General features: G+C 35.2%; 1 protein-coding gene across 1 annotated transcript in view; it reads right to left on the bottom strand.

Moving 5' to 3' along the window:
- TXNL1 (thioredoxin like 1) overlaps nt 1–24546 on the bottom strand; it is a 45940-nt gene that overhangs the window by 14587 nt on the left and 6807 nt on the right. The window contains exons 2-3 of the mRNA XM_027869070.1: nt 11737–11833; nt 9749–9922 (exon numbers count right to left, since the gene is read on the bottom strand). Of these exons, the coding sequence (XP_027724871.1) occupies nt 9749–9922; nt 11737–11833 (271 nt within the window). The remainder of the gene's footprint in view (nt 1–9748; nt 9923–11736; nt 11834–24546) is intronic.

A 24546-nucleotide genomic window follows, 5' to 3' on the forward strand; every position in this document is an offset into this window, starting at 1 on the left:
GAATGGTGGGAGTGATCTAAGGTTGGGTTTGGGCAACACATAACTGGTAATTTCACAGAGGTCAGGGGATTCAAGATTAGTAGATATTAAAGTGTTGAACTGGTTCACCAAATGGCAGAGATAAGAAAAAAAGAGAGGCTCAGGCTCCGTAATTCTCTGGCGCACTACTACTGGCAAAGCAATAAACCTGGTCTCTGAGTGAAAGAAGGCTTGAGTAGAATTCATTCAAGGCAGGACCTGCGTCTTTTGCTCTTGAATTTTGGGTTCCCAGCACCCCCAGACCTCAACAAAACTTGGGTCAAACCTTTAAGCAAGCTAGGGATTCTATAAGTAGAGCCACCAAATTTATTCTGGCCCTATCCTGTTATCCATGATTGGCTGGACTCATGGCCTTGGCCTTAGGGAAGGACAGTGTCTGACTGGACAATCACAACTGGGAAACTCAGTATATGAATTACCTTTAGTGTCTGACCAATTGTTATAAAAGTCAACATGAAATCACATATTCTGAAAATGTCTATAAAAAGTGCTGATATGAAACTGTATCTTCTGATGACACCATACAATAAGTGGACATCATCAAATGATAAACCTTATTGGTAGGTGTGAACCTATAGGCACCATGCTGGAAACTTGCTTGACACAATACAGGATTTTTTTCTCTTTGGATTCAGGTAGCCACCTGGACTAGGATGCAATTATCTCACTTTTTTTTTTTTAAAGAAATCCTGAGGGGCAGCTAGGCAGCGAAGTGGAAAGAGCTCTAGCCTTGGAGTCAGGAGGACCTGAGTTCAAATACCGCCTCAGACACTTGACACTCACTAGCTGTGTGACCCTGGGCAAGTCACTTAACCCCAATTGCCTCACCAAAAAAACAAAACAAACAACCACCAAAAAAAAAAAATCCTGAGTGTCTGGTCTTCTGGAAGTGCCTTCTCTCTTGACATTGAAATCCCCAAGCATGGCCAATAGCAAACTTGCACTCATTAAAATGAAAGACTGTTATTCCAAAAAAAGAAAAAAAAAAAAAGAAGAGAGAACAGTCAAAAAAGGGTGATGGCAGAGGGAATTGTGGGAAGATGGTGGAATAAGACAGGAAATTAATGGGCTCCTCCAAATAACTTAAAATATTACCTCAAAGTGAATTTTAAAGCAAGAGAAATAATTAAAAGTTGGAGAAAAGGAGTTGTCCAGTCTAAGACAACTTGGGAGGATGTTAGGAAAGATCTGACCTCTTGGGATAGTATCTGGCCAGAAGTGCAGATGCTGTTGGGCAGATTCCACCAAATCAACAAAAAGCAAGCTTCGGAGGCAGTTTATCTGGTATGAGCTAAGAAACAGAATGGTGAATCAGTGGAATAGAGCAGATATACGATACAGAGTACTAAATGATTACAGTACCTTTGCGTTTGACAAATGTAAAGATTTAAGCTTCTGAGATAAGAATTCACTATTTGGTAAAAATTGCTGGGAAAACCAGAAAGTAGTTTAGCACAAACTGGTATGGATCAGTATCTTACACCTTTTATGAAGATAAAATCAAAATGGATGCATGACCTAGATACAAAGGGAGATGTCATAAGTAAATCAGAAAAACATGGAATGTATTACCCATCAGATTTATAGACAGGAGAATTTATGAATAAACAAGACATAGCACTGTGAGATGTAAAACAGATAATTTTGATTACATTAAATTTAAAAAGGTCTATTCAAATAAAATCAAGGTAGCAATGATTAAAAGAAGAAAACTGGGGAAAAAATTTTATACAGTTTCTTAGATAAAGATCTCATCTCAAATATCTACAGAATTTTGTCAGACTTCTAAGAATATGAGTCATTCCCCAACTGATAAACTGTCAAAAGATATGAACAGGCAGTTTTTGGGAAAAGAAATCAAATCTATAGTCATATGAAAAAATGCTCTGAATCATTACTGATTAAAGAAATACAAACTAAAACAACTTGGAGAGTTACCATCTCACACCAATTAGACTGGCTAAAATGACAGAAGGGTAAAATGACAAATGTTGGAAGGGGATATGGAAAAATTGGGATACTAATACACTAATAATAGAACTGTGAACCGATCCAACCATTTTGGAGAGCAATCTGGAATTATGCTCCAAGAGATTTTATAAAACTACGTATTCCCTTTGACCCAGCAACACCACTATTAGGTCTGTTTCCCACACCGATCAGGGAAAAAAAGAAAAGAACCCACATGGTCTACAATGTTTACAGCAGCATTCTTTAGGGTAGCAAAGAAGTGGAAATTGAAGGGATGCCCATCAATTGGGGAATGGCTGAATGAGTTGTGGTATATGATTGCAATAGGATACTACTCTCTGTAAGATAGTGCTGTAAGAAATGATGAGCAGGTTGATTATAGAAAAACATGAAAAGACTTGCATGAAATAATGAAGAGAGAAAGGAGCAAAACCAAGAGAACATTGTATACAGTAACAACAATATTGTTTGAAGAGTAACTGTGAATTACTAAGCTATTCTGAGTAATATAAATATTCAATTCAACTACAAAGGACCTACGAAGGAAGATGCTATTCACTTCTAGACAAAGAACTGATATATGGAAGTATGCATTGTATGGTTTCACATATCTGTGACAAATGTTGGCCTTCTATGGTTCAGGGTTGCGAAGGAGGGTGAGAGACAGCTCAGAACTCAAAATGTAACAAAAAAATGTAAAAAAATGTAAAACATAAAAAAAAAGAAATTTAAAAAAGAAAAAAGAAATTAAACAAACGGGGATGGCCTGCAAAAAAAAAAAAAAAAAACCACTGAAGAGTAGATAAATACCAGGAGCTCTAATGCATATGAAAACGTGTAATGATAAAAGATAATGATCCTATAAAGAATTTTGGCATTAACAGATACAGACATAGAACATCATGGGTAACGACAAGAACAAAGGTATATAACCATTTCTGTGTGTGGTGGAAGTGAAAAGTAGGTCATGGGAATTGAACAGAATTAGGCTATTGAAGGGAGCAGCAAGATGTATGTTGAAATTCCCTGGTATAAAGATAGAGGTTGGAGCAGAAAGAAAAATCAAATTAGGCTGAGCTCAGCAAGAGAGGAAGATGCACTGTGAAATGACCCAACTATTCTGGAAAAGAACACGGAATTAAGCAAAAATTTTAAAAAAAATTACTAAAATCTCCATAGCCTTAGCTCCAGAGATTCCACTGCCTTTCTTAGAAGGCCCCAGGAGGATTATCAAAAAGGAAAAGCACCATATACACCAAACTATTTATAGAAGCATTTTCTCTTGTAGCAAAACAGGAAATAAAGTAGATGGCTATCAAATGGAGAATGGATAAATGGAATATGTAGGAATATGTAATGGAATATTGCTATGTCATAAGAAATGATGCATATTATGAATAAAAAAAAGATGGACTTACAAAAACTAATTCAGGGTGAAGTTAAGCAGAGACAAGAAAAAATATATACAGTGCTCACAATAGTGTACATGAATAGTACAACAAAACATAAGAACAATGCTGCAAAATCATAGCAACCAAGCCTTACCCCAAAGAAGATATGAGAAGAAAACTGACCCCCCTCTGCTTTCTTTGGAAAGGTAGGGGGACTGTGGGTGTAGAACACTACACTTAATGTCATACTGATATGTTGGCTAGTTTTGAAATTTTTGTTTCCCTTTCTTCCTCTTTTATTCTTTATTTTATAAGGGATGGTTCTCTAAGAAGGATGGAAGGAGAGATAAAATGGAAAAGTGATGTAAAAACAAAAAATATCATAAAAGACCTCAGATCTAATGGGTTAACTCTGTGATATGATTGCCAAAATAACAGCATGATACTGAGCTCCATTAAGAGAAGCAATACTCAGTTCTGTGCGCCACATTTTAGGAAGGAATGGAGTACATCCAAAAGAGGACAACCAGGATGTGTAAGGAGAACTATGCCACACTAAACACAGTTTAAAAAACTGGAGATGTTGAGCTTGGAAAAGACTTAGAAAACACTTGTGTATGGATATGGTACCTCTTCCAGTATCTGAAGAGCTGACTTGTGAAAGAAAAAGGGATTATACTTGTTTTGCATGGTTGTAGAGAACAGAACTAGGAGAAGTGGATGAAGGTCAATCTCAACTCCAGAAGGAAAAACTTCCACACAAATTAGAGCTATCCAAAGGTGACAGAGAGCACTTCTGGGAGTGGTTAATTTCTCATTGCTGGAGGTCAGATCATTTATTTTATTTGACAGAGGGAAGTTCACTGTGGGTTGGACTAGATCTCTTCAGTTCTTTCCAACATAAGATTCCATAACAGTAAAAAACTAAAAATAAAGTTTTTTCATACTTATAAATATTTACTTCATATGTCAAACATATGGCAAAGTAGTAACATTCTCTTTAATACTGCAAAAACCACAGTTTTTGACAAAGTGAACTAAAAAACAAATTTTCATTAGAAGTAATAAGCTAATTCAGAATAAAATAACAGCCTCTATGTACAGCTGAAGTTTATAATATTAATTCACGTGAACTGAGTAGATGTGGCAAGTTAGACTGTTTGAGGGAACAGTAAAAAAAAATTTTTCCTCATGTTTATAGTTATTTATATTACTATAAAATAAGTTTCCTAACAATATTCTTATATAACTGTATTAAGCTATATTCAGTGAAATCCCAGTGTTCCAAGAAAGTATCTACTTTACTGTCAGGAGAAACATTTTATATTAAGCATCTTCTTACAATTTTTACATCCCACTAAAATAATTTATTAAGGTTAGGTGTCCAGAAATGAATAACAACAAAATTAAGTTCTGCATCCTCAACATTTAGAAATCATTTTCCTAGTACATCATTAGTATTGCAGCTGTCTTAATAAAAAAAAAAAAGAGGTTATTAAAAGTACTTAATCTGTAGCAAGCATTCTAAATAAAAGTCTTTATATTTATTCTAAAGAACAGGCGGATTGGGGCAGCTTGGTGGCACAGTGGATAGAGCACCGGCCCTGAAGTCAGGAGGACCTGAGTTCAAATCTGGCATCAGACCAAACACTTGACACTTACTAGCTGTGTGATCCTGGGCAAGTCACTTAACCCCAATTGCCTTTAAAAAAAAAAAAAAGAAAAACAACAGGTGGATTAAAGTTTTGGGTTTTGTTTTGTTTTTTTCAATCACCAATTAGCGGGAAGAACAATGTACTCTGCAAGAGAACAAGGTACGTGGTACAGTTAACACCATGGTTTAGACCTTACAGCCATTATTACCAGCCCAAAAGAACTCTCTTTAATCACATTCTTGATGCCAGAACTGAAGGAAAAAGAGACAGGAAGAAAAACTATAGAGCTTTAAAGCCATCAAATAGCACTACATTTTGAATAAGGTGTTTGACAAAGTTGTCCATTTAAGATTAAGACAATATTTTATACAAGTTGTTATATGATTCTAAATCATGGTATACTATTTAAAATATTTTGAGGGATCGTTAACGAAATCCAGAAAGCATTTGCAAAGCAAGCAGAAATCTGCAGCTATTATACCTAAAGAAATGATCAATTTCTTCCAATTTACAAAGGAGATTCATAATACAATATAATATAAAATACATAAGTGATGTGTTCAACCTCCCAAAAACACTTTTGGATGGACTATCATACAGTGTCCTAAAATATTCTTAAAAGAAGGGGAAGAGATTTACATCATCAGAGACACATATCAAAAATTTATGTAACTTGTCCAAACTTAACACCGTTAACAAGAGAGCCAAGAATTCACTATATGACTCAAGCTCACACCCCAAGATACTTATTTTTTAAATCATTACTTACATACATACCTAAAATCACACTGAGTAAAGATAACAACGAAAACATTAGCCAAACTTCACGTAAATTCATCAGCACTTCAATAATAGATACACCCCATATTTAGCTGTGAATTTTAAGTGTTGACAGAGTGATATTTACACAAAAGATGTTACTGCACTTAAGAATATTTGTGAAACTTGCAATTTAGTCTAATATGTCATAGTACAAAGGCAAACATTCATGCCATAAGTACACGTCTTATTGCTAATTACATTTTAGGGGTTTCTGTCATTTTAAATCTTAAAACTTAAGGATAGATTTTAAAAATACTTAGAAAAACATAAAATCCCCTTTCTGAAAAGCTGTCCTAGGGAATATCACTTACAATGACACTTCCGAAGTTGTTAAAGCAATTTTCCACTTATATGTGTTTAGTTATTATTACAACTGTCAAGTATACAACATGACCCAGAAGTCTTAGTGCAGGTTTTAAGCTTCAGAACCATAAAAGCTGCACTAAGACTTCTGGGACAGCTTGTATTTTTCTATTTGCCATTATTTTTTATAATTTTTATTTCTGACATAGCATTTTATGTGTGGAAGCACAACAAAACCAGTAACAACATAAATCTTTAGCATTTTCAAAGATATATTATATCTTCTGAACAATAACAATAATCTTTGAGGCAGGGAGATTAGGTACTATCCTTCCCATTTCACATATGAAGAATCTGAGACTCAAATGTCTGACTTAGTGTATGACCAATATAAGTCAGATCCAGAACTAGACCATGGACATAGAAATAGAATCTTGCTCATATTACTGTTCTGTTTCCAGGACTCTCAAAAGTACATTATGCTTCCTTTCCTAATATTATCCACAACCTCAAAACAAATATCTACAATAGTAGATTGGTGACTTAGTTAACATAATGCTACCTGAGTTGTGTGATGTGATGTTTAAGCAATGGACTTTAACTCCTACTTTTCAATGGTCTCTATGAGGTATAAAAGGAAGTCAGTGAGATTTTTCAGGAGTTAATAGCCAAATATTTTTCCTATGTGCTAAAGTTTTACCAAGTGCCTAAACAGGAGGCATCCTATGTACTTAAACTCAACTAGCAGTACTAAACACCTGATGACTGGATTTGGCTTTTCAATAGTGTTAGAGGTGACAATATCTCTAATGCAGTGACACATTTAAGTCAATGTTATGGATGCGAACTTCTATTTTAGGAGGAAAGGTAACACTCAGAACTCAAGTTCCTCAATAGTTGCAACATATTCAAAGGCATGCTGAATTTAAATCATCCTGTCAAACCATAAAGTCCCTCAGAAGCCAGGGACACCAGAAATCGTAAAAGGGACTATTATATCCTAATTAGCACTGATGTCAAAATGGCAGCATGACATAAAATAAAGGTATCAAACACCCAGTGGGGTTGCATGTGGCTGCAAAACTCCTGCTGCCTGAACCAGACTAAAATGTAATTGGGAAATATTTAACAAAATAAATAAATACAACATAGACTATGTTAATCTGTGGTTTTCTAAGTCAATATGTGACTACAGGAATATTTGAGTTTGACATCATTGATACAAAACAGAAGCACGAGTATTGCATTTAACAGAAGACTCAAGTTTAAATCCTGTGTTACTCATTATCTATATGATCTTGAACTCAAACTCAATCTCTCCATCTGTGAAATGAGGAAATATTCCTGTGGTACCTACCCTCAAGGGGCTACTTTGTAGAAGTATTTTGTTAACTATAAAGCAGTGGACAGAGCTCCAGGAACACTCATCTTCCTGTGTCCAATCTCAGACACTTATTAGCTGCGTGAACCTGGGCAAGTCACTTAACCCTTACTGCCTCAGTTCCTTATCTGCAAAATGAGCTGGAGAAGGAAATGGCAAACCACTCAAGTATCTTAACTAAGAAAACCCCAAATGGGGTCACAAAGAGTCGTATCTGACTAAAAAGTGACTAACAACAACAACCACTCAAACTCCAAAAACAGAAAGAGGCATCAAGCAAAGGAAAGGGCAGTCTTAAATACTGCCAATAACTAAATCACCTTTTTTTGGGGGGGGGGCTGAGAGTAGAGGGGGAAGACAATGAATTCTTACACTAAATTCATATACTAAATTCTTCTAAGCAATATTTCTTAATCTTTTGGAGTACATTATTCTATCACCTTTTGTTAGACTTTAAGTACTATAAGATTTGAGATGAAAAATCACTGCTCCTAGGAATCTAGGGCCTCTTAAATAGCTATTTCATTAATCCTCAGCATTTGTTACATATATGCTTAAATTTTTTTAACATACAAATTTTTGCTTAGTAAGTGTTATCTCATTAGGTCTGTTACATTTGTGTTGGCAGAGTAAATGCAGTTCTTGGTTGCAAGTTTACCCTACTGGCCCAAATAATTCAAGTTTTTATACGTATTTGACACCTCATGGAAAAAAATGAAAACATTTTTAAAGGCTTTTCACATTTTATCCATAACATTTGCATGAAAATAAAATTTCTAATTCTTTAAACTTGATTTTTTCCTGCTTATTTCCTACCTGAAGTCAAAATACTGATATCACAATTAGCTGATGTGTAAGGAAGTATCCCTGTGGCTAAGCAGCAGGACTGTGGAGCTCATAAGACTTTTTCATGCAAACACCCTTAGTAATAAAGGAAGAGAAATAAAAGATGTAAACAACAGTTTACAATTAAAATGCTTTCCAAAATTTTCCAAAAGGTGTCACAACCCTGACTTATAAAATACCATTCATGCCAAACCATACATTATACAACTTTATAGTAATAGTACACATGTTTTATTTTAAACAAATATGAATTGTAATATAGGAGAAAGCACATATTTATCATTTATGGTATTTTAAAACAATAAAAAATACTTAATATAAACACATTTTCTGTTTATTAAGCATTTACTTATGTTGCTATATTAGCCTTAACTGTAATCATTAGTTCTAAATTGATGTTTTTATTTTAACTTATTATTTTAATTATGATGTAGCAATAATGCAATTTGTGACAAAAGCAATGAAAAATTAATAGTAAAGATAGCAATTCAAAGCACTAAATTTAATGTAGTTCAGAATCCATAAGCATAACTTTCAACAAATGTATTAAGAGAAAACTAGTACTCACCTCTTTGCCAGGTGTAGGTAAAGATGATACATTCTAAGTTACATGCTATAATCTGTTATTTTCATTTTTTAATTCTGTCAAACTCTGAGAAACCTTTATCTGCCTGGCACATGTACTGAATGGCTAAATATAATATATCAGGTTTTTTCATCTAATACTTTTTCATCTAATACTAAGGGATTCATAACTATTAAGTATTGATCAACTGCTTTGCCCTACTAATTAGGTCTAGGACTAAAGGATAGTTAGATTCTCTTTTTTTTTTTTAAATAATATGACAAAAAGGGAAGATATTTAAAAGGAGAGAAAATTTCAGGAGGAAAACAGCAGTGCAAGTAGTTCAGTATGTAATGGTTGCACATTAAAATTTACAAGTTACTTTACACAACTGTCAAGAAGTGGGAACATTTACTTTCCAAGGCATATTTCTTCACTTATTATGAAAAAATATGCGTAAAAAACAAGTGTTAAGAAAAAATTGGGTATTAAAACAATACTTAAAAGTAGCAATAACAAATGACAGAAAATCCAACAACTCAGCAAGAAAAATGGTTACCTTATTAAAAATATGAATATACCAATATTCTCTTAATAAACTTACTTTCAAAATACTTCTTTGAAAGAAAATGAAATAATGAAAAACAAGCCAAATAAATATTTAAAAGTCTCTATAGTATGAGTAGTTTAAAACTAACTGTGGTTTAAAATACCAAATTATGCATTTCTACATTGAACTAATATAATAGTATGATTTTTTTTCATAACTACATACATAGCCTTTGGGGATATCCGTGTCTTCATTGTTTCCAGGGTCGTTTTCTAAGTGTTGCTTAATTTTTTCTTCTAATCCCACAGCATCTGCTCCTTGATACTGGTCGATTCGCACTTTGTTTCGAAAAAAGAGAAATGTGGGTGTTGCTGATATATTGTTGGTGGCAGCTGTTCCCTAGAATTCACAAGTGAGACAGTGTTATGAATTAAAAGAAATCCTAAAAAATATTCAGTATTCATATTACCTTATTTATAAGTGCAAAAAGCTTAATTAGCAAGAACTAAAAACATGTATACAAAAGATTAGACTTCATTAAATGTCCCTTATCCCAACAGACAATTAGAACTAAATATTACCTGAGATGAAGCTTGTTCCTGGGAGAAGCCAAAGTTACGAGTTTCCCATACCCCATAAATCATTGCTGCTATCTCTCCAAACAAGGTTAAAGGCATACCCATATTTTAGGCACTGGGAAGTACTACATGGCAGGTGGAAAGACGACATGGTACATCAGTACCCAAATGATAGCTAGAGAGCTAGAGAAATTCCCCTAGCACGAAGAATGATTTACACAAGAACGTGGATATATTATCAATCAAAGCTGATATTATTAAAGGGTATAAATTTGTTGCGATGCACACTGTTAGTGACAGCATCCACATCTATAAAATCACAGGTCTATCAAAGTATTGAAGCATGCTCTTTTGACTAGTTGACTAGTCTGACTCTATTGACTAAGTTAACTCTGTAAGGAGAATCTCATTTTATAGCTAAAAATATTAGCCAACTACCTTATGTAGCATACTTTGGTCAAAAAGGGATACTGGAAAATAATCAGTTAAAACTTAGCAATCTATATAGACTAGAAGGAAAAGGGCTAATAACTTACAAAATTTCTAACAGTAGTTGGTATGGACTCTTTGTAGCAAGAAAATCTCATCAACAAATAAATTTTTAAAAAGATAGTCACCTTGAGATTTCATGATATCTGATAGCATACTCAAGTAAGATGAAGATAAGTCATATTATTTGTAAATAAAAATGAAAGGTTTGGGCAACAAAATACTTTAAAAGTTTTATCTGAGAATTAAGCTTATTAAAAATGTTATTTCTAAGACGTGAAATGTTGAGTCAAAAACCTATAGTGACAACAAAAAGTAGACCTGGAATGAGTACTGGACAAATACAAGATTGTTCTTCTTTTCATTCACCAAACCAATATCTAAAAACAAATCAAATTCTCCTATCTAGGCATGTACACAAAACATAAGACCAACATTGGCTTTTTGTACCACCAGAAGCTATAGATCTATACTTCAATTTAAAGACTGAAATTTATTTTTAGGATTAAGGGGTCTAGCTTCTCTTCCAGAAAACCAAAACTCCTCAGTTCAGTATTTTCAGAGAGAATTTCCCCTCAATGTTGTTTCTTATAAATACAAATGCATAAGTCACACAAGCATTTGGGCTTTTCATGTTCGACTGAGCTAATCAGCTACAAATATATAGTGACTCACTGAACAACCAATCTCTTAAGGTCTTTGCTTTACAGATACACAGGAAAGTTATCAGTTCAATCAAAACAATTCTAACAGGAGACTCCTTTGCTATTTCTGCTGATCTAGCCACATATGTTCCTCAGGCTTTGGCAGATAATGTCTTAAGTTTTTTCAAATATCACCACTCTTTTGCATATTATGAGAATAATCACTAACAAGTTTCAAAAACAGCCATCAGAAGAAAAGCTATAAAATTAAAAGGCCAAAACTTGATACTTCTGACCACAGCTTATGAAGATTAACTTTCTTAAATAATGTGGCTATATTTACAGGCTTTGTACTTGACTATGTAATATTAGTATGTACAGTTCTATCCATCTTCAAAAGAATATATGTCATGAAAAAGTAAAGTATGAAGGATAATGAGAATATAGCTGGATAGCAAACTGATTTCCTAGAAAAACTAAAAAGACCCAGACTTCTACTTACCTGGCACTGATGTACATCCACTTCCAAAAAAACTGCCTGTGGATACTTATTGCTTAAAGCATTGAAAGCTGGTGCTATCCGTAAACATGGTCCACAACTGTTTAAAAATAAAGAAAGAAAATATATCTGACAAGAACTTATAATTTTATCTAAAAGCTAAAGTAAGATGAAGTCTTTCATTTACTCAAGTTGTAAAAGATAAAAAGAGACAACATGATGCTATGGACATAGGATTTTAGCTGAAGTCAGAGGACATGCAATATCCTAGCTCTGACAATTATCAGGTAACTGGCTATGAAATTGTTTTCTAACCTTGTTTTCTCATCTGGAAAATACTTGTATCACTTAGCTCACAGGGATGTGATGCTCAAATGAGAGAATGTATGCAAAGCACTTTGCAAACTTCATAGACTATCTTAGTGCCAGACATTATTATCTGCAAGATGGAGGTAATACATACACTTGCACGAGGTACAGTGAAGAAAATATTTTATGACTTCTAAAGTCCATAAAATTTTAAGATATTCTCTACCCATTTTAAATAACATTTTCATTACATCTCCTTGCTATTCCAAGATTCAAACAAAATCTAAACTAAATTTTCAACTTTTGCATGTTAAATTTCTGACTTATATGATGTTAATCCTGAAATGCAACAAAAAATTTGCTGATATCTATATATGACTGGCTAATGTTAACGTTAGCCAGTATTCAATTTGCTAATACTGTACTAAATTTTGAGAAAAGAATGCTGGATAAACTTAAATACATCCCACACATGAAATACTGAATATGGAAGACATTTGGTGATAACAATTCAGTGTAACTTGCAAATTTCTGTTTGCCATTAAAACTTTAACATTAACATGTCCCTTCTAAAGGAGTCAAGTGCAGGCTTGCAGTCAGAAAGACACATCTTCCTGAGTTCAAATCTGGCCTCAGATGCTTACTAGTTGTGTGACCCTAGGCAAGTCATTTAGTTTGCTCAGTTCTGCATCTACAAAATGAGCTAGAGAAGGAAATGGTAAACCACTTCAGTATCTTTGCCAAAGAAAACCCCAAATGGGGTCACAAAGAGTCAGACATGACTGAAATGACTCAACAACAATCTAGCTGAGGTATATTAACTAAGTAATGTTATTATTACCTCATATTTAGACTTTCACCTTGCCACTTCAGCCTTTGAAGCACAATTATAATGGTACATCCATTAAGCTTTCCCTGATCTCCCCAGACAACTCAATTTAACAAACTGATATTAAGTATCCACTATTTATAAGGCACCATACTAGACAATGAGGAAACAAAGAAGAAAAAAATGGCAAAATTCAAGCTCAAATAGCTTACAATCTAGGAAGAGAAACACAACACATGTACAAATGAGTATAATACAAGTAGATATTACAGGAGTAAGGGAGAGATTCTAATACTCTAGGAAAAGCTGATGGAGTGACCCTTTCAGCTGAGGATGGGGCCACCTGGGGTGGGTACAGAAGGAGGGAATCACAAAGCAAGTCTTAATCATAAAGGAAGAGTTACACCCAAGTTGAGCCTCAAAGGAAGAAAAATATTTTAGCTAATGGAGATAAAAGAGGAATACTTTCTAGGCATAAGAAACAGACTGCACAAATACCAAGAAACTAGACACATCAAGGCAAAATTGAGAATAGCTAGTAATCTAGTTCAGGTGAAACTGCTTTAAGAGGAATAAAGTCAGTCTGGAATGGTAGATTATAGCCAAACTGCAGATGGTCTTAAATAACACCTAAAAAGCTTGTATTTAGGGTGGAGTCAAGATGGTGGAGAAATGGCAGTGATTCACCTGAGCTCTCCCTAAAACTCCTCTGAACACCTTTAAATAATGCCATAAAACAATTTCTGAAGCAGCAGAACCCAGAAAAGAACAGGGTGAAATAACTTTTCAGCCGAAGACAACTTAGAAGGTCAGCAGGAAAGGTCTGTCACACCTGGGAAAGAATGGAGCACAGTCCAGCGCAGGCCACCCCAGAAAACCAGGAGCAGTCCTTGCAAGCTATTGAATCAACAGCAGCTGCTTCTGGAGCTCTTAGTCCACAGACATTAATGGGGTTGAACAACCGATCAGAAGGAAATAATAGCGGTCTCTTTGCTGGCACTGGAGGCTGGACTGTTGCTCTACCCATACTCAGATTTGGGTTGCAGTCCTGGGTGGCAGTCCCAGGGCAAGGAAGAGCACTGGCACACCAGAGCTTGTGGCTGCAGTGGAGCAGGGTCTCTCCTCACAGTTCCAGGGCAGAAAACAGTGTTAGTGGTCATTCACAGACCAGAGCACAGGCCAGAAGAGTAGTAAATGCACCTCTCCTTAGATCATTCCACCTTGGAAGAACTGAAAATTTACAGGTTCCTAGAAGTATCTCTGAAAATAGCTGCACAAAACCCCTGAAGCTTGCGATAGTGAGCCCTCCAGCTGGAAGCAGAGCCCCACTTTAACAAAGAGTTAAAGTCAAGAAATAGACTGGAAAAATGAGCAAACAACAAAAAAATTCTGAACATTCAAAGTTACTATGGTGACAAGGAAGATCAAAACACACACTCAGAAGAAGATAACAAAGTCAAAGTTCCAATATCCAAAGCCTTCAAGAAAAATATGAATTGGTCTCAGGCCCAAGAAGAGCTCAAAAAGGATTTTGAAAATCAAGTAAGAGAGGTAGAAGAAAAATTAGGAAGAGAAATAAGAGTAATGCAAGAAATCATGAAAAATGAGTCAACAGCTGAGTAAAGGAGACACAAAAAAATACTAAAGGAAATACCTTAAAAAATAGACTAGGACAAATGGTAAAAGAGGCACGAAAGCCAATGAAGAGAAGAAGTTCTGCTTCAAAAGCAGAACTGGACAAATGGAAAAAGAGGCACAAAAATTCCTGAAGGAAAAAACCTCCTTAAAGAGTAGAATTGGTGAAATGGAAAAGGTCCAAAAGTTCACTGAAAAAAAATAATTCCTTAAAAATTAGAGTTGATGATAAATGGTCAAAGGCTATGAACAGGCAGTTCTCAAGACATTAAAGCCATCTATAGTCACATGAAAAAATGCTCTAATCACTATTGATTAGAAAAATGCAAATCAAAACACACATGACAAAACAGGAAAATGATAAATGCTGGAGAAGATGTGAGAAAATTGGAACACTAATGCATAGTTGGTGGAGTTATGAAACAATCCAACCATTTTGGAGAGCAATTTGGAACTATGCCCCAAGGGCTATAAAAATGGGCATACCCTTTGACCCAGCAATAGCACTTCTTAGGGCTATATCCCAGAGAGATCATACAAATGGGAAAAAGACCTACATGTACAAAAATATTTATAGCAGCTCTTTTTGTGGTGGCAAAGAATTGGAAATTGAGAGGATGCCCATCAATTGGGGAATGGCTGAACAAGTTGTGGTACATGAATGTAATGGAATACTATTGTGCTATAAGAAATGATGAACAAGTTGACTTCAGAAAAACCTGGAAAGACATGAGTGAAATGAGCAGGACCAGGAGAGTATTGCACATAGTAACAGCCACATTTGTGCAATGACTAATATTGACAGACTTAACCCTTCTCAGCAATACAAGGTTAGATCCTTTTCCAAAGGCCTCATGATGGAAAATGCTCTCCACATCCAAAGAAAGAACTATAAAGTTCGAATGCAGATCGAAGTATATTATTTGCTATTTTTTTTTCTTCCATAGTGTTTTGTTTCCTTTTTCTGGTGGTTCCTCCTATTGGTTCTAATTCTTACCTACAACATCGATAATGTGAAAATATGTGTAACAGGAATATATATGTATAGCCTATATCTTGGAGAGGGAGGTTGGGAGGGAGGGGGAGAAAAATTTAAAAGTCAAAAGTTTATGGAAGTGATTGTTGATAATTCAAAATAATTAAAAATTTTAAAAAATTAGAATTGAGCTGGAAGCTAATGACTTTATAAGAAACCAAGAAACAATAAAACAAAACCAAAAGAATAAAAAAATAGAAGACAATATGAAATATCTCACTAGAAAAACAGCTGACCTGGAAAATAGATCCAGGAGAGATAATTTAAAAATTATTGGACTACCTAAAAGCCATGATCAAAAAAAGAGCCTAGATATCATCTTTCAAGAAGTTATCAAGGAAAACTGCCCTGGTATTCTAGAACCAGAGGGTAAAATAGAAATTGAAAGAATCCACCGATTACCTATTGAAAGGGATCCCAAAATGAAAACTCCCAATAATATTATAACCAAATTCCAGAGCTCCCAGGTCAAGGATAAAATACTGCAAGCAGCCAGAAACAATTCAAGTTATTATGGAGCCACAGTCAGGATAACAGATTTAGCGGCTTCTACATTAAAGCATCAGAGGGCTTGGAATAGATTCCAGAGGGCAAAGGAGTAAGGATTACAACCAAGAATCACCTACCCAGCAAAACTGAGGATAATCTTTCAGGTGAAAAAATGGACATTCATATAGGTAAAGACTATTTCAGATTGCATGCCGTCTTGGGGAGGAAGATGGGGAGGGAGAGGTAGAAAATTTAAAACTCAAAATCTTACGGAAATGAATGTTGAAAAATAAAAATAAATTAATAAAAAAAAGAAAAAATAGACATTCAATGAAATGGAGGACTTTTAAGCATTCTTGATGAAAAACCAGAGCTGAATAGAAAATTTGACCTTCAAACACAAGACTCAAGAAGCATACAAAGGTAAACGGGAAAAGGAAATCATAAGGGACTTAATAAGGTTAAACTGTTTACATTTCTACATAGGAAGATGATACTTGTAACTTATAAAAAACTTTCTAGTTATTAGGGCAGTTAGTAGAGTATATATAGAGAGGGCACAGCTGTGAGTTGAATATGAAGAGATGATATCTAAAAAGAAAAAATTAAGGGTTGAGAAAGAGGAATGCACTAGGAGAAAGGTAAAAGGAGGGGAAGAATGGGATAAACTATCTCACATAAAAGAGGCAAGAAAAAGGTTTTAACAGTGTAGAGGAAGAGGGGGGAGGTAAGAGGGAATGAGTGAACCTTACTCTCATCAGAACTGGCTCGAAGAGAGAATAACATACACACTCAATTGGGTATAGCAATCTATCTTACCCTACAAGAAAGCAGGAGGGCAAGTGGATAAGGGTAGTGTAGTGGTGGGGGTTTGATACAAAGGAACACAAACTGGGGGAGGTGGTCAGAAGCAAAACATTTTTGAGGAGGAACAGGGTAAAAGAAGAAAGAGAACAGAATAAATGGGGGGGAGGGAGGATAGGATGAAGGGAAATACATTTAGCAATCGTAACTGTGAAAAAAAATTTGAAGCAAGTTTCTCTTATAAAGGCCTCATTTCTCAAATATAGAGAACTAAATTAAATTGGTAAAAATAGGAACCATTCCCCAATTGATAAATGATCAAGAGATATGAACAGTTTTCAGATTAATTAATCAAAGCTATGTATGGCCACATGAGAAGGTGCTCTAAATCGTTATGGATTGGAGGAATGCAAATTGAAACAATTCTGAGGTACTACCTCATACCTATTAGACTGGCTAATAGGACAGAAAAGGAGAATGACAAATATGGGAATAATGAGAAATTAATGCACTGTTGGTGGAGTTGTGAACTGATCTAACCATTCTGGAGAACAATTTGGAACTATGCCCAAAGGGCTATAAAACAGCGCATACCCCTTTGACCTCGCAGTGCCAATACTGGGCCTGTATCCAAAAGAAGATAATTAGAAAAAAAATGAAGGGAAGAGAGAACCTATATGTAAACCTCTTTTCTGGCAGCAAGGAGTTGGAAACTGGGAGGATACCCTTCAACTAGGGAATGGCAGATTGTGATAGAATACTATTGTGCTATAAGAAATGATGAGCAGGATGCTCTCAGGAAAACCTGGAAAGACTTACATGAGCTGATGCAAACTGAAAAGTATTGTATACAAAGTAATAGCAATACTGTAAGATGATCAGCTGTGAAGAACTTAGCTATTCTCAGAAATACAATGACCCAAGAAAACTTTGAATAATGAAAAATGCTATCTGTCCCCAGAGAAAGAATTGATGGTGTCTGAATACAGACTGAAGCATACTTTTTTTTTTAACTCTATTTTTCTTGAAGTTTTCTTTGGTCTATGTCTTCTTTCACAGTATGACTAATATGGAAATATGTTTTGCATGACTACAATACATGCATACCCTAAAATGAATTGTTTGCCCTCTCAATGAGGGGCTTGGGGACTGAGGAAGGGAAAGAATTTGGAACTCAAAGTTTTAATAACAAATGTTAAAAATTGTGTTTACATGGACTTTGGGGAAAATAAAATATCAAATAAATTTTTAAAAAATAAACAGCCTGGAGCAGCTAGATGGTGCAGTGAATAGAGCACCAGCCTTGGAGTCAGGAGAACCTGAGTTCAAATCCAGCCTCAGACACTTGATACTTACTAGCTGTGTGATCCTGGGCAAGTCACTTAACCACAATTGCCTAGCCAAATAAATAAATTAATAAAAAATAAACAGCTTGTATTTTTATAGTAGAGGTAACTGGAAGTCACATAAGGTTCTCAAGTAAAGAAATAAGATGGTTAGATTTGCATATAAATTATTCTGGATGCTTTGTGAAGAATGAATTGGAAAAAGAAATAACTAGATGCTGAAAAGCTCGCTGGCAAAGTGGTTAGTGTAGGACCTGGAGTCAGGAAGACCCAACTTAGTGAGTTCAAAATTGGCCTCAGACACCAGCTGTTGTGTGACCCTGGGCAAGTTGCTTAACAACTGTTTGCCTCAGTTTCCTCATCTGCAAAATGAGCTGGAGAGGTTAATGTCAAACCGCCACAGTATCTTTGCCAAGAAAACCTAAATGGGGTCACAAAGAGTTGGAAACAATTCAAACAACTGAACAGTACCAAGATACTAGTTAAATGGCTATTATGTTCGAGTAAGAGGTAGTTAATGGTCTAAATTATCTCATTCACACTTACATTACCCAGACTGATCATGCTAAATAAAGTTGTTTTGCTTAGTTGATGGTAATAGTAAGAATAAATAAGAGTACGCATATTCTTTAAATATTATTGTGATTTTGGGCAAGCAAGTCATTTAATGTCTCTGGTTGTTTCCTCTTTTGTAAAATGAATGTTGGACTACATTATCAAAGTCGCTTCCAGATTTAAAACACTATGTTTGCAGATATGTTTGAATTTCAATACTGCATTTTCTAACCCCAACTGATTTAGTCAATATTCTCCTATCTGACAAGTCAGAAATCCTTAAATGGGAAAAACCTTAGTTAAAAATATGTCTAAGCCTTTCATTTTGAAATAAAGAAAGTGGGGGGCAGCTAAGTGGCGCAGTGGATAGAGCACCAGCCCTGAAGTCAGGAGGACCTGAGTTCAAATCCAGCCTCAGACCAAACACTTGACATGTACTAGCTGTGTAACCTTGGGCAAGTCACTTAACCCCGATCGCCTCACTGAAAAAAAAAAAAGAAGAAAGAAAAAAAAGAAAAAAAGAAATAAAGAAAGTGTGAGGGTCAGAGAGTCTATGTGATTTGCCCATGGTAACAGAGTAGGCACAGAGTAGTAGAGTCAGGACTAAAACCTTTGTCTCCTTTCTCCCATGGTCCAGTTTTGTATTAAGCCACATTTGCTCTTTTCCAAAAAAATTATTTACCCTCACAATTGTAGGATGAAGTTAATTCTAATTCTCATGTTTGCATATTGTTTTTCATTATTCATTTTGAATTTAATCTTTGGCTCTAATATGCATATTTTGATTCTGTGTAAAAATAAACAAAATTCATTTAACAACTCATCTATAGTGATCTGGTAATAAAAATATATTGGACAGTAGTGTATATACTGTAATTGAAGAGAGCAATGGAGAGATGAATCTTAGATGCAAGTAGGCCACAGCATACTGCCAACAATGACTTGCAAATAAGATACAATATAAAAAATAACAAGGACATGTACGCTTAGACAACAACATAAAGTAATTAGTTATATTCAACTAGGAATAACAGAAGGGCACAGAGCTGTACTCTGAAATTCTCATGAAATGTTAAAACATCTAGATGAAGGCCTCCAGAGTCTAATAGCCAGGTCCTCCATAAAACAACTGTATGAGGAGCAGCTAGGTGGCGCAATGGATAGAGCACCAGCCCTGGATTCAGGAGGACCTGAGTTCAAATGAGGCCTCAGACCAAATGCTTGACACTTACTAGCTGTGTGACCATGGGCAAAGTCACTTAACCCCATTGCCTAGCCAAAAGCAAAAAAACAAAAAACAAACAAAAAAAAAAACAACTATATGAGACATGGGTAAGAAGGTACAGATCAAAATTTTTGGATGAGCTGCAATCAGTTCTATTAAAGGGAATATCAACAAGATCATGAATTCATCTAAGTCATATATTTAATGATACTGTATATAAGAAATTATGAAGAGGATGATGTGGGGTTCAAAACTGTCCAATCTACAAAAAAGAAAATGAGGCAGAGCTCCAAGCCAACAGCACTTTATTAAAGAGTCCATGGCCCCCTCTTCCTCATGATCTGAGATGCCCCTGGGGCCCAGGGCCTTAGTTTTATATTGCCTAATATCAAGAGACACAGAAGAGGTAAAGTAAAATAAAAAGTCTTATTGGTTGATAGACCTTGATTTTGACACACCAGGAGGGCCAGAAATGATGCATCAGCATGAGTGGTCACAGAATGGGCAACAAAGCGTTCATAAGATTGGCCCCTTTTCATGTTGTGCCAGAGAAGAACAATAATAAGTTAGGGGACTTTCCACATCACTTCGAGACATCCCACCCACAATGGGCATGGTCAAGGTGATTAACCAAAAGGGTAGAGGTCCCCCAGTCAGCATTCCTGAGGTTAGGCAAGTGAACCTTAGAACTTTTATAACAGGTTATCGAACAGTGAATTTGGAGCTTGTAGTTTAAAGTTAGGGGCCTAATATAAGAATATGTCTTATCTGATTACCCTAAATATATGTAAAATATATATCAATTTATATAATTCATATACTAATATTAGTTGACTAGACTGACTAAATGTATATTAATATATAAGCATATCATTATAATCACTACCCCTAATGGAATCACACTAAACTAATTTAATACTGACTAGGGTAAAATAAGGGTACAATAAGTCATTCCTCTCAGTGGTTTAGAAAAATTTGTGCAGACCTTATATGAACTGATGCAAAATAAAGAGAGGAACCAGAAGAACAATTTAAACAATAACAGTATGGTAAGGAAAACTTTGAAAGTTTGAAAGAAACAAACTCTGAAAGGCTAAGGAATTCTATCAATATAATGGAACCAACCACAGTTCCAGAGAACTCACGAGAAAACATGCTACCTACCTCCAGATAAAGCGATGATGGATCCAGTGTAGACTGAAGAATTTTTTTTCTTTTTGACATGGCCAATGTGTGACTATGTTTGCTTGACTAGATATATTTGTAATAAGTTTTGTTTTTCTTGCTTTCTCAGTGGAGGGGGAGGGGAATTTGGGCCTGAAAATAAAATTGAATTTCAAAATTTTTTTTGAAAGGAGTTAAAAGTAGTATGTTTACTATTAATGGCAGGTAAGACTAAATTATTGGTCCTAAAGTAAGGCTTCCTGTATAAATATACAATAGTGCACTAAAAAGAACCCTGGAGGTGAAGACCTAGATTCAAATGTTGGCTCCTTAACTTACTATGTAACCTTGGACACATCACATAAATTCTTCATGCCTATTTACTTTGTCTTATTGATGTTTTGTTTTTACCTTATACACATTTATAGACTACTCCCCTTGCCTAACGGTCTCTTGTAACAAAGTGTAACAGTTAATTTCAACTAATTACAGTGACCTCATCTGAAAATACATGCAACATTTCCCATATGAAGCAACCCCACACACACCCCACCCCAACTCCATTTAAAATAAACAAAAACAAAAACAGGGATTTTCTCTCTCTCTCTCTCCAATCTCCCATCCTCTTGGGGGAAAAAAAAAACACACAGAAAAATACATTTCTTGTAAACTAGTATGTATAGTCAAGGAAAATAAATTCCTTTATTGTCTGTATACAAAAATATCTCATTCTGCAGACTAAATCCATCACCTATGTCTCTAGAATAGAAAGCATGCTTTGTCATTAGTCATCTGGAATCATAAATGGGCATTGTACTAATTATAGTTCTTATAGCTTTCAAAGTTACTTGTCTTCACAGTTGTTAAATTATTATAGAAACTTATATTAACTGTTCTCCTAGTTCTGCTCATTTCATTGATCAGTTAATAAAAGTCCTTAGAATTTTTTATCTTATAATCTGATGTCACAGTATAAATTGTTCTTCTGGTTCTGCTTACTTCACTGTACAGCATTTCCTTTAAGTCTTTCCGTATCTCCTTGAAATCATCTATTTCCTCATTTGTTATAGCATAATAAATAGTATTCCATCACATTAACATACGAATGCCTCAATGACTATACATCCTCCAGTTTTAAAGATCCTTTTCCTCTTTCTTTGATTTCCTCAGTAGCAGTGATATAGCTGGATCAAAAGGCACACAGTTTAGTAACTTTTGTGTATAATTCCAACTTGTTTCTCAGAATGGTTGTACCCACACACAGATCCAACAACAGTGCAATGACATGCCTATTTTCTCACAGCTCTTCCAACATTTATCATTTTTCTTAAATGCCATCTTTGCCCTTCTGATGAATATGAGGTAAAACAAGAATAATTTACAATTTTCTAATTAATAGATATTTGGAGTAGATTTCATATGACTACATATAGCCTGAGTATCTTTGAGAACTGTATGTTCATTTCCTTAAGATCATTTATCACTTTATCCCCAATATGGAAAAAAACATAGTCCTAAGAAGTTCATACTCTAATAGGGCAGACAACATGTAAATAACTATGCATATATAAGGTATATACTGTGTAAATGAAAGGTAATCTCAGAGAGAAGGCACTGGGGGAGAGAATGGGGGCAAAGGGGTAGGGGAATAGGAAAAGGTCTCCCTTGTACAGTCGGGTTTCAGCTAAGTCTTAAAGGTTAGGTAAACCCAAAGGCAGAGGTGAGGAGACCAGTGAAAATGCACTGAGTCCAGAAGACATCCTATAGCAAACTGATCTAGTGTAGCTGGAAATTACCCAACACAAATACTTTCTGTTCTAAAATTCCATCTTTTAAATGGTCAAAGGATATGAATAGACAGTTTTCAGAGGGAGAAATTAAAGCTATCTATAGTATAGTCTTATGAAAAAATGTTCTAAATCACTACTGATTAGAGAAATGCAAATTAAAACAATTCTGAGGTACCACATCACACCTATCAGTTTGGCTAACATGACAAATGTTGAAGATGTGGGAAAATTGGAACACTAATGCATTGCTGGTGAAGTTGTGAACTGATCCAATCATTCTGGAGAGAAATTTAGGGCTATAAAACTGTGCATATCCTTTGATGTAGCAATACTACTACTAGAGCTGCATCCCAAAGAGATTATAAAAATAGGTAAAGGACCTACATGTACAAAAATATTTATAGAAGATCTTTTGTGGTGGCCAAGAACTGGAAACTGTGTGGATGCCCATTAACTGGGAAATGGTTGAACAAGTTGTGGTATATGACTGTAATGGAATACTACTGTTCCATAAGAAATGATGAGCAGGAAGACTTCAGAAAAACCTGGAAACACTTGCATGAACTGATGTTGAGGGAATTAAGCAGAACAAGGAAAATATTGTACACAGTAACAGCAACACTGTGTGATGACCAACTTTGATGGACTTGGCTCTTCTCAGCAATGCAATGATCTAAGATAATTCCTAAAAGACTCATGACGGAAAGTGCTATCCACATCCAGAAAAAGAACTATGGAGTTTGAATGTATAGCAAAGCATACTATTTTTCCTTATTTCCTTTTGGTTTTTTCTTTCTCATGGTTTTTCCCTTTGGTTCTAATTCTTCTTTACAACATGACTAATATGGATATATGTTTAATATGACTGTACATGTATGGCCTGTATTACATTGCATGCCATCTGGGGGAGGCAGGAGAGGAAGGTAGGGGAGAAAATTTAAAACTCAAAAACTCAAAAGCTTATAAAAGTGAAATGTTGAAATCTAAAAATAAATAAATATTTTAAAAAAAAAGGTCCATCTTTTTTTATACTAATTTACTCCAGTTGATGCTTTAGAGGGACAAATCATGGAATATCACAATCTGAGAAGAATCAAAATTTACATTTTCATAGGGATAAGGACTGGGGCTGTGATTATGAGTATGGGAAATGCCTGCTCCCAATACAGGTCAGCACCGCCTCTAGAACTTGAATATTCTTAGAGACAGTTAATGGCTCTGTGAGCCTGAGTAAATCATTTAACCTCTCAGTATCCCAGACAACTCTTTTACACTATCACTTAACAGATTATCAAATATTCTACATTAGTAGGAGGAGAACTAGGCTGCTCCCTAAACCAAACGAAATAACAGGTATAAAGAAAAGGAATAACAAAAAAGTATATTACTACAACTAGCCTAGGGGAGGGGTGTGTTTGTGTTTGTGTGTGTGTGTGTTTGTGTGTGTGTGTGTGTGTGTGATATAGAGAGAGACACACAGAGCCAGAAATGCAGAGAGAAATAGAGAGATAGAGACAAAGACAGAAAGACAGAAACAGAGAGACACTGAATCACAGAGTGCCAGATAGATAGAGGTTGGTGTAGAGAGCCAAGTCGAAATTACAAAGATCTGATGAAGAAACTGAGGCCCT

The sequence above is a fragment of the Vombatus ursinus genome, unplaced genomic scaffold (genome assembly GCF_900497805.2).
Source record: "Vombatus ursinus unplaced genomic scaffold, bare-nosed wombat genome assembly UNPS02014791.1, whole genome shotgun sequence".
Taxonomy (NCBI): domain Eukaryota; kingdom Metazoa; phylum Chordata; class Mammalia; order Diprotodontia; family Vombatidae; genus Vombatus; species Vombatus ursinus.